Source organism: Echiichthys vipera (assembly GCF_963691815.1).
Source record: "Echiichthys vipera genome assembly, chromosome: 10".
NCBI lineage: Eukaryota > Metazoa > Chordata > Actinopteri > Perciformes > Trachinidae > Echiichthys > Echiichthys vipera.
In genome coordinates this window covers 21,460,947-21,476,058 of record NC_139835.1, presented here as the reverse complement: position 1 = coordinate 21,476,058, position 15,112 = coordinate 21,460,947, and the positions used below count along the sequence as shown (strand labels likewise).

At 38.7% G+C, this 15,112-nt stretch overlaps 1 protein-coding gene across 2 annotated transcripts in view; it reads left to right on the top strand.

Moving 5' to 3' along the window:
- uxs1 (UDP-glucuronate decarboxylase 1) overlaps positions 1-15,112 on the top strand; it is a 31,307-nt gene that overhangs the window by 5,704 nt on the left and 10,491 nt on the right. For both annotated transcript variants that reach the window (XM_083921725.1, XM_083921724.1), the window contains 5 exons: positions 810-990; positions 5,509-5,613; positions 7,356-7,415; positions 8,064-8,185; positions 14,422-14,541. In XM_083921725.1, the coding sequence (XP_083777851.1) occupies positions 810-990; positions 5,509-5,613; positions 7,356-7,415; positions 8,064-8,185; positions 14,422-14,541 (588 nt within the window). The remainder of the gene's footprint in view (positions 1-809; positions 991-5,508; positions 5,614-7,355; positions 7,416-8,063; positions 8,186-14,421; positions 14,542-15,112) is intronic.

Genomic DNA, 15,112 nt, shown 5'->3' with positions numbered 1-15,112 from the left:
TGAGGGTGGGAGGGGGTGTTTTTGTGTTTATTTATTTTGCTGGAAAAACGTTTATTGTATTTGTTTGGTGTTTCTTAAAATGAAAATGTAAACTGTGTTCTTGTGTCCTACATCTTAAAATCCGTTTTTATTTAGCAAATGTTATCACACTAGCGTGTTAGATGGTGAGCATTATAAACGTTACCTGCTGAAATCATGTTAGCATGTAGACATTAGCATTATAGCACAAAGCACCACTGTGTCTCAGTACAGCCTCACAGAGCCACTACAATCGCTGTCGACTCCTTGCCTTTTTGTAGTTTTGGCTATCATTCCTATCAGGAATAATGATAATGTACGCACCAAGTTAAGCTCTGATCTGTGAACACAATATTGCTAAACAGAAGTTAGAAGAACCTAGAAACTGTCCGATGACCAGACTCGTTATAGATTTTTTATTATTATTGGTGCAGTTGTTTTACCTTCTTTGTTACATCTTAAAAATTGCACAATAAAAATACAGACACTGAATTTGAAACAGCACATCGTAATTTCTGCATCTATTATTGATTTACTCTGTGTGCCCCTAAAATTTCTGGTTGAGCTTCTAAAGTTTCTGGTTGTGCCCCTAAAATTTCCAGTCTGGAACCCTGCTGGGGAGCAAATTTATTGAATTGAATTAGTCCAGTGAAGTGTAGTGTCCTGTCCCCACCCCACTTATTCCATTGTCTGTGGAATAGGCTACAAGTCAGTGTTTCATTGCTCTTTTAACCCATGTAAGAACTTACTGTACTTTACTGATACTATTGTGTGTGTGTATCTTCCATTAGATCACTGGTGGGGCTGGTTTCGTGGGTTCCCACCTGACTGATAAGCTGATGATGGATGGCCATGAGGTTACTGTTGTAGACAACTTCTTCACAGGAAGGAAACGGAATGTGGAGCACTGGATTGGCCACGAAAACTTTGAGCTCATCAATCATGATGTTGTGGAACCTCTCTATATTGAGGGTGAGTGAGAGTGTAAAACAATGTTAGTTAAGCACCAAATATTACAGATCTATGCCAGTAATGGTTGCTGCTAACCACAAAACACCCAAATAACACAAAATGTTGATGTTCAAGTTTTGTTACTTATTATCACAGTGGTATTTATCCATTTATCTTATAATTTGGACTGAAAACCCTCTTGTGAAATTTCAGCCTTTCTCAGAAATTAAGTAGTGAAAGCTAGTATGGTCTGGCTACACCGGCTTGTCATTATGTGATGGTAGGAAAAAGAAAAAAAAGCTCTGGCTTTTTTGTATTTCTTTAGACCAAGGCTGCCCAATCCTGCTCCTGGAGGGCTGCCGTCCAGCGTGTTTTAGGTTTCTCCCTGCTCTAACACACTTGAGTCTAACGATTTTCAAACCTGTGACACACTTCAGCTGCTTGATAACGAGCACATCATTAGATTCAGGTGTGTTGGAGCAAAGAGAAACCTAAAACATGCAGGACAGTGGCTCTCCAGGAGCGGGGTTGGGCAGCCCTGCTTTAGACCAATCGCAATAGTCTTGGGCTGAGCTAAGCTTACAGTGCCCTATCAAAACAAAGAGCTCTTTTTTTTAGGTTTGCCTCAGTGTGCCTCTCACGTCACTTTGGTTTATTGAGGTAGCATAGTGTAGGCACACTAGTGGAGCACAACACTGTACAGTACTATACAACGGTACCACAATAAATCCTACTTTAAAAAAGATTTTAAAAAAGATACAATTTTCAGCATTTGTTGAGATTGTCTCACAGAGATGTTGATTTGGCCTTGTAGTTGTGTTATTAGATTTCATTATATTACACACTACTTCTACTACTACTTATTATCAAGTTTAGTATAGTGTTTTTGTCAGACCCCAAGGTCTAAGTAGCCTTTCTCACATACAGTATGCTAGAGAAATCAAATTACTGCACAAAGCCTTTAGTATTCCACTCATTAAAGTCCATGATTACCCTTAGACTCCATTCAGCTATCGTTTATCTTCATCTCAATTATCTCTCCATTGATTCCATAGTGTTTCCTCATCATCCTACTTCAGCAAAAAAAAATTCACCTTTACTCTCCCTTTGACAGGCAAATGCACCTCCTCTGCTTTTGAACAATGTTTTCTAATGCAGTCATTAAAAGTAATTCAGTAAATGCCGCTCAGGTCACACAGGTCATGAAATGTGTTGCTTACTGTATTAACATAATAAAGATGAGCAACAGAAAACTTTAGTGGTCTGACAGCACACAGGAGTCACAGCTCAATGCAAGTTCAGTACAGTGCTATATGCCAAAGTAAATTGCTTCAGTGATTGTTTTTATCCCATTCTGCTTTTGCATCTAAAGGCTGCTTGAAAGCAGCAGTGATAAGGAGTTTAGCTCCAGTTGCCGTCCCACTTATCGGCACATCTGGGCAGTGCTATCAAATGTGTATCAGCATGTTCGTGTTTTCACAAAACACACGTCACATATCTGTGGTTTGCAAGGGTTGAGCAGCACCTTAAAACTTTAAAATGTGTTTTGTTTGACTTCTTTTCTGGTGTGGTAGTCAGGGAAAAGAGCGAAGCAATGGAGGACTTGCACACAGAACAAAAAAGACGAGAGACTTGATTCTGGATTTCAAATGTTTCTGGACTGTACTGAGAGTGAAAAATTGGGCAAAAGTGCAGATGCATCAGACCATGTTTGACTTTCCTCAGTGCAAAATGAGGCATGTATGAAGAATCACCCTAAATGTGCATTACTCTATATTGTAGATGCACCTAGGGAATTATCTAGGGCTTGATTGAACGTCAGTCATCATGTTGTAGAACCTCTCTATATTCGGGGTGAGTGAGAGTGTGAAACAACGTTAGTTAAGCATCTTGTGGATACCCTCTTTTAAGAAACTGATCAAAGAGTTTGTGAGCTTTTGTTTGGAAATCCTCATCCCTTTTGCAGATGTCTTTTTCAGTTTCAAAATGCGGCCTTTGTGTTATCATCTGGACAGCTAATCTGCTAATGTTAAGTAAAGCAAGGATACACACTCTTACGAGCACAAGCATGTGCACTTGCTCGAGCACAAGCTCCTGATGTCTATTTATATACTATATACTGTTCCCAGCGACGGACACTTAAAAAGATGCCGCAGAAGGGTTTGCAGATTTGATTAGATGAAAATATTCAAAAGCAGTTGGACAACAAAAAAAGGGTGATGACGTCTATAAGCAAGAAGGAATCAGCCCGGGGCTCGGATCATTTCAAGTAATGTTGGTGCAAATGGGCCTGGGCTGCGGGGGAAGAGGAAGGGGGCACAATCCCGCCAAATCACGGATCATCTGGGCTAAGTTTGAGTGTGCCCTTACTGCAGAGTGATACGTGCAGTTGTTAGATTTGTCCCTAGTCGCTTAGAAAGTTTCCAGATTTAGTGAGAAAGTCGCCTAATTGGCAACACTGCATACAGTGTCTCTTCTTCTTACAGCACCACGTATAAGCCTGGCATGTGTACTGCAGTTTTTTGAGTCAGTTTCATTCTTAAGACCAGGCTGTGTGAATGAAATATCTTTTAAGAACGATGGGGGAATTATAAATTGGTTTTGATCGTGAAGACATACCCTCAAAGTCTTCAGTATTTCTTATATTGCTTTGGTGAAGAGAGCATGTTGTAGATGTCTCTCCCATAGTCTTGCATAGCCAGAGACCTTTATCCACAGTGCTGTCTCACTGCAGGAGTATGGTCTGGGTACATCGGCTGATCATTCTGGGGTAGGGGAAAAATGCTCTGGCTTGTTTGTATTTCTTTAAACTGCTAAACTGAACCGATAGTGGAATGGGTCCTGACATCTGGCGGTTTAGCCCAACTGTACATTCGGTGAGACTATCTTTCCCATTATAGATTACCCATGTGTGTATCTTATTGTCTTTCTGTACTAGTGGGTCACATCTTCATTTGTATGAATATAGCTCAATATATGATCATGTGTAGATTTGTATAGTGTTTGTAATGACAGCCCTACAAAACAATTCTGAAAACAAAGAATGCAGAGTCAGAGCAGAGTACTGCTGAATTTATTTTCCATGAGTTTGTACTGACTAGACTAGAGGTTGACTAGAACCGAGCTCCACAGATTAGTTCCGAGGTATTTGTTATTTTCAGCACGATAATTATTAAATGCCGCTATCTACTTTTGACCCTGTTGACATTCTCATTAGACAGCGGTGCAAAGATGGCCTGTTTTATCGGAGATTCCAACTCAGTTTTGTCTTTTGAAAGTGAAAGAAGTTACTTCTTCTTTTGGCTGAATGTCACCATGCTATCTATCGTAGTCTGTTGTCGGTCTGCACAGGGGAGAGGTCAGAGCCCTTGCCCCATAAAGGTCTCCAAACAGCCCTGCACGGCACATTGCTACCTGGTCTGTCGGAAACACTGCAAATAAATAAATAAATAAATTAAAAGAATAAATAAATACAAACATTTATTTATATTTTATTCATTAGTTATGAAATACTGCATTCAGCATAACAACTTACAGACTAGCTGAAGGCAAGACAAGAACAGCTTTATGTCATAGTTATTCAGGCAGCACAAGAAAAGCTCTAAAAGTCCATGAATAAAGTTAACAGAACAGCATAATATACCGCTAAACCCTGTGGTTGTTAATAATGTTCCTCCCTACTATCATAAAAGAGTGCCATATGGCAGTCATTGATGTTATTTTGTAAATGTTAAAGAACAGAAAGATTATATTTTGTGAGGTTTTCAGTTTGATTAATTGAAGAAGTAGAAGAAGTCTCGCCAACTCTGCCACCGCATGATGTTTCATTACTGTCCTCAGTGTTATGTCCTTGGATTTGGTTAAAAATAAAATAGAATTCACTTCAAAACAACCCGAAAGGGAGACTTCCTGCTGCTGGCTATTGTGTGAAATTCTGGCACCAATGTGTATTGTAAGGGAATTAAGTATTCCAATGAATACAGACATGCGGAAAGAGAAAATGGAACAAACTGGAAGCGAAAAAATGCTTTGAGTTATGGATCAAGAGGTTAAGCCATCAACAAATGACGACATTCACTTTGAAAAGAGAAGAAAGGAAAGGGGTGTTTTAGAAAATGGGAAGATGATGAAGAGTGCCACAGAATGGGACAGAGATAAATGTGTAAGAAAGACTTATTTAAGACGTATAAGGCAATTGGACCTCTTTGTAGAGCACAAAATTCATTTCCTTGGTCAATATTGCCAGACCTAAGCCATTTGCACATAACATTCTTTCAAATACTGTATATGATTAGTTTTATGTGAGCGAAATGTGGTCTGAAATTTGGATTTGCTCACTAACTATAAAGTAGCAAGTGTACACATTTTCTGTGTTAGTCACATGTCTACCAGGGGAAATGGTTGTAATTTCTGTTCTATGGAATGCATTCATGTTTAGATACAATTTATTTTGCTCCGAAAAAAAAAGATTTTACATTTTGCTGAAGCAGTCGTGCATCTTTAAGGTGAGATGTTTTATGTTTCTCCTACTCTTTACAGTGGACCAGATCTATCACCTGGCGTCGCCAGCATCTCCTCCGAACTACATGTACAATCCCATCAAAACACTTAAGACCAACACCATTGGCACTCTCAACATGCTTGGTGAGTACCTTAAGTGCACCCTTCCTTTTATATGCCTTCATATAAGCCTGTCAAAAACAAGGCTTCTATACTTTTTCGAGTGACATTTTCTTAATACTTCAAAGTCTGTATAGTCTGTACCATCATATTAAATGTGCTTCCTGTTACATTCCCTTAAGAGCACTGTAATACACTTGTCATTTATCATTTATAATGCAACCTTCTGTAGGGACATACAGAATGTCCCATTTATACAGGTGCGTGCCTTTTTTGTGCACGCGAGAGGGAGAGCAAATACTATTTTTGGCTGCAGCGAAAATGTTATTTTTTCAAGCCTAAACACAGTAAATGTTGATTGAAGTTAGGGCTGTGTATGGGCAAGAGTTTTTATGATTACAATAGAGGGGCTATGATTAAATATATTACACTTTTTTATTGCCATACTATAAGCAAGGCGATTTGATTTATTTTAATATAATTTTAAGATAGCTAGCTATCTTATAATATATTGGGGCGGCAGTAGCTCAGGACCATGAATGGAGCGTGGACTGGTGGCTGGAGAGGTGCCAGTTCATCTCCTGGGCACTGCCGAGGTGCTGTTGAGCAAGGCACCGAACCCCCAACTGCTCGGGGCGCCGGTCACTGGCAGCCCCCTCGCTCTAACATCTCTCCATTAATTGCATATATATAGGTCCTGTCTGTGAATGTGTATGTATTTTGGGCCTGTGTGTGTGTAACATGAAAATGAGTAATAGAGTGAAAATTTAATTTCCCCATTGCGGGACAAATAAAGGAATTCTTCTTCTTCTTCTTTTGCTTCTTCTTCTTCTTCTTCTTCTTCTAAAGAACACACCACCATGGAGTTATTTAAAAATGTTTTGATCATACAAGTTGGAAACAATCCCAGGTAGCAAGTGCTAAGGTCTATTTCTACAAAAGTAGAATACTAATGATATCATGTAGCCTGATCTTTATCTGCAGCTTTGCAGATATACTGGGTTTAAACAGAATGAAAAGCTGTGCAGTATTTGAATTTTGATTTAGAATTTGAATGTCAACGTTATGAAGGAAGCGTCAGAGCCTCAAACTATTCAGTACGGCCCGAAAATCTTCACTTCATACTTGAGGATATCCTTCAATTTTTTTTATTTAGGCCTTCGAAAATGTGTTTTTTTTGTTAATCGTTATTCTTCCCCTTTTAGTCTGGAGCAAAAGAAGCAAACAAAACTCGGATATGAATATTCTCCCTCATTACATTTTCAACTCCATGGCCACTGCTTACAGTCTAGCCACCAAAACACTTAACACTTTAAATGAGAGTCAAAAGCCTTGCATCTAGTTATTATTATGTTGTCTGGGAGCTCTCAGACCGTTCAAAACTAGGCAGCAGAATCCTTTGTTTAATAATAAAATGAGACTGATGAGAAGATTATTCGGGAGAAGGGCAGATAATCGTTCCTTTCTCTAACAATGGTGTATTTTTGTGGCATTTTAGACGTCTCCTGTGAATCACTTACTTCAGATTAAGTATTGTCAAAGCACTGTATGCATATAAACATGAACTTTTTAGACTTAAAAGACTGTTCTCACTGTGTTCAAGGCAAATACATTGACTTAAAACGCTACAAATCAATCAGTGTGTTCCAGTTCCTTTTTTCTCTTAGCTATCCTTAAGCTGAGAGGAACATGATTCAGCTGCTTGCTCCTGGAAGATGTACGGAGCACCCTGTTTCAGCTGTTCTCTTTGTGTTGTTGTCTCCAAGGTTTGGCCAAACGTGTGGGCGCCAGACTTCTCCTGGCTTCTACATCTGAGGTTTATGGAGGTAAAGACAATGCCTCCCCCACATATTTCAATATTCTGGTGCCGGTTTTGCTTTCCAGTTACTTTATGGACATCTTTAGGCAACACGCTTGCTGAATGTGTAGTAACTGCAACAACCACATCTCAAAATATTTTTTATTATTACGACCCCATGGATTCTTTTTTTGTTTCGACTTTGTTTTTGTTTCCACTATATTTGTTAATAATTGTAGAAGGCCATCTGTCTGCCAAATATGATTCTGGTGGTGATCGCTTTTAATATTTGTTTTATTGTAGTTGGCCAAAGACAGCTGCACAAGTATGAACTGATGATGTGATCAAAGGACTCAATTCAGCAGCACAACGATTATGGTCAGCCGTTAGAGCAGCATTTATGGCCACAGATTAGAATCTGTGCTCGTACTCATCTGAAACACTAACTGATATATTTTTAGTAGGCAATCACAATGTCATTAGCTTTATCATGAAAACCAATTGTACAGTAGGTTAGTCATTCATTCTGACCCAATCAGTTGAGGCTAAAACACAGCATACATTTCTGCACAGACACTCAGTGAATATGTTCATACGCTTGTGTCAATCTGTAAGATGGGAACACGTGCTCTGCAAAATGTGTCTGAAATAATTGTATTTAATATTTGTGTTCCAGATCCAGAGGTACATCCACAAAATGAGGAGTACTGGGGGCACGTGAATCCAATTGGTCCTCGTGCATGCTACGATGAGGGGAAACGTGTAGCAGAAACCATGTGTTATGCCTACATGAAACAGGTACCATGACTGTATGCATTTAAACAAAATAACAGGTTTGAGCGATGTATGATATATCTTTATTTGATTGACGGTCACATTAGTCCCTGTTTGACTTTCATCAGTACTTTGGAGCATCTCTACATTGAATTGTGCAAATGTAGCCATTAGCTAAAACTCAAAAATAATTAAAATACAATAAAAACTAATCAGTTAAATAATTTACTTCTAGAAAAGAAAATGATTTAATTTTTTTTTATGTCTTGTAATTGTACCTGTCACAACATCGCTGATTGACAATGTGTCTTTTTTTATTTTATCAGCATAATAAAATAGAATGTTAAAGCTTTGAAGCTTATTACGTGAACAGGCTGAGAAGTTAGTTAGGTATCAGTAAAGATACATCAATTAATTAGGTGTTAATTATAAAAGGTCTCTCATAATGATGATGTTGAGACTTTTTGCTATTTTTTTCCCGATGTGACTTGATTGATGCCAGCCTTTGATGATCAGATATGATTGACTTCTCTTGCCTTTCCTCCAGGCAGGTGATATTTATTTATCTGCCTCGTCTCTTGCTTCTCCTCAACGGCTCATTATTTTTTTCACACTTACTGGGGACATTCTTGGAAATGGACAGCTTTCAATATCCAAATGTCAGTCGTTGCACAAAAATGAGAATATCAGTCATTACATCTATTGCCCAGTCATGTAATTGAAATTCATTAACATTTAAAAACTGATGAGTGTAGGTTATGCAGTCGAAAAAGCATGTCTTACCTGCTCCTCAAAGAGAAGGCAAACACTATAAAAATGTAAAGCTTTATTAGTTGACTTATGATTGTAAGCATTATGTTTATATTGGTTGCATTCTGACATTAATAGTGACAAAATGTTTTATGTAATGATAAGTATTACCTAGACTTGAGTTTGAACCATTATGTTGTTTTGTGTCAGATCAACAACCCTACAACAACGCTACATTCAACATCAGTTCAGGGGACTTAAACAGGCTACACGTGTTTTCATTCGTTTGCCAGTCTTACTGTTAGAGCGTGCTCACACTGTCCTCCCGGACCGCGACCCGGACTTTAGGGTACTTGTACTTGTGTTATGCTCATATATTCTTTCACTGTGCCACATAAATTAGGCCACTCTTCCAAGCATCTCATACCTACAGTCTACACCAGGTGAACAGATCCTGGGCAATCTGCTCCACAAGGGTGGTAAATGATGAACACTTAATAGCACAAAAATGTTTTTTTTTTTAAAGGGCCACTTTACATTCAATCTACAGTATCCACATAGCGCAGGAGCAAACAGTTTGATGACCTTTTTTAATATGTATTTAATCATTGGGAACCAGTGAAGGACAAGCTTGCATCATGCTTTAGTAAATTCTGTTTTCACTTGTGGATTTCTTACCTCAGGCAGCTTAGAATCTGTTAATTGTTTTTAGGATTTACAATTAGGGTTGATGTTTGATAGCAATTTATTAAATCTGAGTTCAGTGCCAAATCTTCTTATCATTACGAAACCATTCAAATCCCTTATTGAATTGGCTTCGGTTAAATCTCACCTTTGAAAGTCACTATTGTTATAAAAAAGTGAAAGTCAAAGGTTCTGTAAAAATCATCTGGCTAAAGAAGAAACTCATATCTGCTTTGAGTGACAGGCTAATAATTGTCCACATTCTTTAGATGTAGCTTGGACATTATTCTAACCTTTATTTATTCTTGAGAGACACTGCGGTTGCCCTCATTTTCAATGTTGTCGAGTTTACAAGGTTTTCTCATTCAAATATCATATTAATGAACTTATCTTAAAGTTGATACAAAAAAATTGGCTTTCTGTACAGAAACAAATCTTGCTTTCCAGTGCTCGCAAGAAGAGTAATAATTGAAGCAGTGTTTATGTCATGGATTATGGTGATATCATCTATAGACATGCTGCCGCCTCAATTCTGAAATGTCTAGATTTAGTCTATCATTCAGGTCTAAGATTTATCAGTAGTGATAAATATAATACTCACCAATGTGTTCTGTATTGAAAAGTTAGTTGGCCCTCTCTTGCAAATTACCACTGTATCTAGCAAATACTGTATGTTAGAATGGAAGTCAGGCTCTTACATAAAAAAAAAAAAACATGAAATATGGATCTGAGACATTGCAATAGCAGGTGTAGCTTACATAATTTTGCACACTGTGCATCATAAGCTTCACAAGCCACATACTGTACACAAGGTCTTGATTGAGTACTATTAAATAAACTACAGACTATCTTTTAATAGGATCGCACCAGTCGGGCCAGGGGTGTAAAGTGGTGAGGCAGTGGCCCCTTCCTGACTACTTCCTACCCTCTAACCCCCCACTATACCTTGCTCAAACCACACCCATCTTTGAATTCGTCCTTTGATCTCAAATACATTAATGTTAATTTTCAGTTTAAGTGAGGGGTGGTGCCCGGGTAGAGCATGCAGGAAGCAGGGCATGACGCAGATTATAAACAGCATTCGTAACTCGGTCATAAACAACCAATTCTCTTGCCGATCTTTGAATTTGTCTGAATATTTCCACAACTCATAACTCAAGTTTGGTTTGGTTCGGTTCAGTTTATTGCATACTAGAACAGTCATTTTTGCATTTCCATTATCATGTTGTGGACAGTAGCAACAGATCTGTTCCATTTCATCTCGTTTCTAGGTAGCACCCTGCTGCGATGCTTAAGGGTGGAGCTAGAAACACAGCAAACATGGATTGGTGAAGACATTCCTCTGCATTGTCTATAATGGGGAAATACAGTGAGAAGCTGGATGGAATAGTGAGGAATTACAAAGGATTTTAGCTCATTTCTCAGCGCAAGGCTGGCCACGGCTTCCATCATGTCCATGCAATGCAGTACATGTGAATCAACACGCTACATGTGTACATTTAAAAGTACTGTCTTTTGGCGAGATGCAAAACCGATTTAATGGCTAAGTACATGTCTGTGTGAGTTGCATACAGTTCTAAAGGTACTATACCGAAATGTTTGATGGAAACAGAGCTGTAGTGTCTCCCACTAGTACGCTCAAATCATCTTTCACATTCTCACAATCATTTTTCTTGCACTGGAGAGCTCTGACTCAGCATGACCTTGGTTGTATGCTGACACCTCCTCAATCATGCACTAATGTACTTTCCTACAGGCTCATTTAGTATTGCCTACTTAATACACACCTTTGGCTTGCAGGTCAGTGATCACTTGTATTTCATTACAGCCTCACAGCACAGGGAAATACAAGTACTGCAACCACTTCAAGCACACAGTTTGCTGTCTCTGTAAGGACTAGGGAATAAAATACAAAGAAATACAAACAACATTTTATTCGATTGCAATAGTGGAGAGATAATGGGAAATGACGGGGAGATGTGCAACATATATCTCTCCAGATTCACACCAGGGAAATTGTGGTTCACAGTTGGTTTGAGCCAAGGGGTCGCTCCAACAAACTGAAAATATAGATTATTTATTGATTATTCCAATATGTCCCCAAAGCAATTTCAGTCAAGAGCACTAACAAGGTCAAAACCTACTTCCTACCAACGACTGCCACTCTAACGACGGTCGTTGGCACTTGGAGCACAAAGGTTTCCAGTGACATCATCGGCCTTGTGAGAGGTTAAATACCTGGATCTCCCCACCAGTTAGTTGGACCATTCCCAGCCTGGTCACATGCGTACATGAACTTATGAAGCCTCTTGGATGAGAGGTGAAACGTCTTCCTAGACAAACAACCAAGTCCAGGTTCTTTTGACTGAAATTGCTTTTAGGGATAACACGGACCTGGACAAATGAGAACATTCATAGGCTTATTCCAATATGATTGCGTGATACTGGAAAATGAAAATTCAAACTGTTACCTTTGACGTACTGATTTAAGCTGATTCCATGAGGTAATCAGAGTATTGGTCTTGACCTGCTAAAGAAGGTTTGTATAATGTGATGTGTTTTAAGACTAAACAACCTTTTCATGTATGTATATCAGTCTGCCTGTGCACACACCATCTTTAACATTTACACACACATTCCAAGACCAGCTCATCATGTTGTCCCCATTGTGTCCTTGTTCTGTATCATACTGAATATATTTGTAGGTTGTGACCACAAGTTTTCGTGTTACACACTTTAAAGAGAACAATCTACATAATTTTCATGTTTATATTCATGTCCTGTGACCTAAAACGGATCCACATCCCATTTGAAGTAGCACGTATTGATGCATGAGTCTCACTTTTGGAGGCCATCAGTTTTAAAGTAGAGTTTTCTTCATATGTGGAATCCGTGTGTGTATCCATGATGTACTGTGATGTACTTGGCCTCAGTTAGGGCACACTTACACTTTGCCCAGATGCTATGTTCAGTGCTTTAGTGTGATTGTCCCCTCTCCCTCTTCACCCACTGCCCAGGCCTGTTTGCACTCACATTACTTGAAATGTAAATCCTCACCCCTCTGACATTTAGTTTTGTCTGACTGTTTTTGAATATTTAATCTGATCAAATCTGCAGTAAACACTCCAAGTCCGCATCAGACCACCATGAACCGTTCGGCGGCATCGTTGCAGACTGACGTATATAAATAGACATCAGGACCGCCGTCAATGCCCGTGCCTGTACATGTGCATCTGTGCTTTACATAAGCCTACCTCTCTCAACCGTGCCGCGACCGGCAAGCGTGCTGTGCCTTACAGCTGAACTGTACCGCAGAACAGTTGGACTCACACTGGTTAAACGAACTAGACTTCTTCCTGTTGGAGTGTGTGCAAGGAGAGCCTAGTGTCATACTTACCTTGCACTCATAATACTGATAAAGAATATAATTATGAGCCTTGGCTCATAGATAAGGGTGCGTCAGACACAAATTAGTATCACTTTTTACATGTGACACTATAGAATAGGATACTGTAGGGACAATTTCTATCGATCGAACGTGACAAAACTGTAAAAGGCCATAGTAAGCCTAAAGGGCTTATTTGTATCTGTTGTTGCACGCCAAATTTTTAAAAGGCACCGTAAAAAAACATTTGTGGCAAAGAGTTACATAGACAACATTTTGAAGTGACACCATTTTGACATGCACATGCAGAAATTAAACCAGAATGACTTATAGGCCCAGTTTCCATTTGGTAGGGACATCCGATCTGGGTAATCCGATCACAAGTGGACAGTTCTCAGTCTGTCTCTTCTCACCTGGCAGCAAGTTGACTGTCCAAATGTGTCTTCAGTGACCACTTGTGATCAGATTCCACTTCTCTGCTCCATATGTAAATCACTACGTACATCTTTTAGGCTAAAGATAAGCTATATACTGTATTACAATGAAAAATCTTTTTTTGTTAATGTTGTGTGTGTGTGTGCTCCTCGGCTGTTTAAAGTTAGTGACCACGTCTTAGAACAGATTTAAATTAAGTGGTTAAAAATAATTTGATTTAAGGGGCTCTCTCTGTTACCTAGTACTTACGGAATTGTGCAAACATTTGTCAGACTATAATAGATGCTTTGCCATTTAAGATATGTTTTGTCAGCCATTTGGAGTGACGACTGCTACTACTTTTATTCAGACTTTGAAAGAGGAGGCTGACTGATGACTTTGGCTGGATAATACATCATACTAAAAATATAAAAAAGTTGAACATGTTCAATTAATTTAAAAAATATCGCAGACAAGTCATTGGCAAGTGCTCAGAGTTTAGTTCTTATGTTCCCCTGCTGGTGATAAATAAATCCTGTATTGAATTACATTTCTGCAGCTTTGCATTATAAGCATCTGATATAATGTGACATATGCATCTAAACAAATGGAGCATGTGTCTGGTATGTTCTGATGGCAAACAGAGGTATTTCATACATTTTGCTAATATTTAATCCATGCTGTATGCTGTGTGGGACAGTGCAAGTTACTTTCAATAGCTAATTCATTGGTCTTAGATTAGCATTATACCACTACTGGCTGCCATTTCTGTGCGCATGAATTATAAATTCATTCATAGATGTTTTCTTCCACGGCAGTCATTTTTGCACTGAAATACTTAATATTTAATACTTAAACTAGTACCCGCCAAGCTTTATATTCCCTTAAAGAGTACATGAACTACAAAGATGGATAATGAAAAAGTATAATAAAACAAGTACTCAAAATAAAGATGAACATTAAAACCAAGAAACAAAGTTCATGAATTACTAATCAGTCATATACTTTCTTGTTTCTTTGCTCACAGGAAGGAGTAGAGGTGAGGGTGGCGAGAATCTTCAACACGTTTGGCTCCCGAATGCACATGAATGATGGACGAGTTGTCAGCAACTTCATCCTGCAGGCTCTACAAGGAGAACCTCTCACTGTACGCATTTTAAGATTTCTATTTATTTATTTGGTGCTTGAGACCAGCCTCAATTAAGGCCAAAATACAAGACATTACTCGACACAGCTGCTTCATGTCCGTTATATCCATTGAGTACAGGCACCAAATGCTCAACTATTTTTTACGTGGCTCGTATTTTTCTCTTTCAACATGCAGCAATGCAACCCTCTTACAGGTACAAACTAGATATAACTGTGTAAGAAACGAGTACATTCTGTTTGAATATGATAGATGCATCCATCCTTGAACCAGAGGGCGGACAATGTGAGGCAGCAGAGCAACCTTGAGGGTGTTTTTATATTTCACATAAAACATAATTAGATTAAATCAATGTGTGGTGTCATGATCCTGTTGTTACAGTTAATTAATACATTACCAGTTTACGACGGCGGTTGTGGCTTAAGATCGGGGGTTCAGTCCCCAGCTCCATTCAGTGTGATGTATCAATGTGATCTGAATGAGAAAGGCTAAGAAGGCACAATATAAGTACAAATCTATTTACCATTTATAAAGCGTATGCTTCCAGGGTTAGGGTACAATATTCTATTTT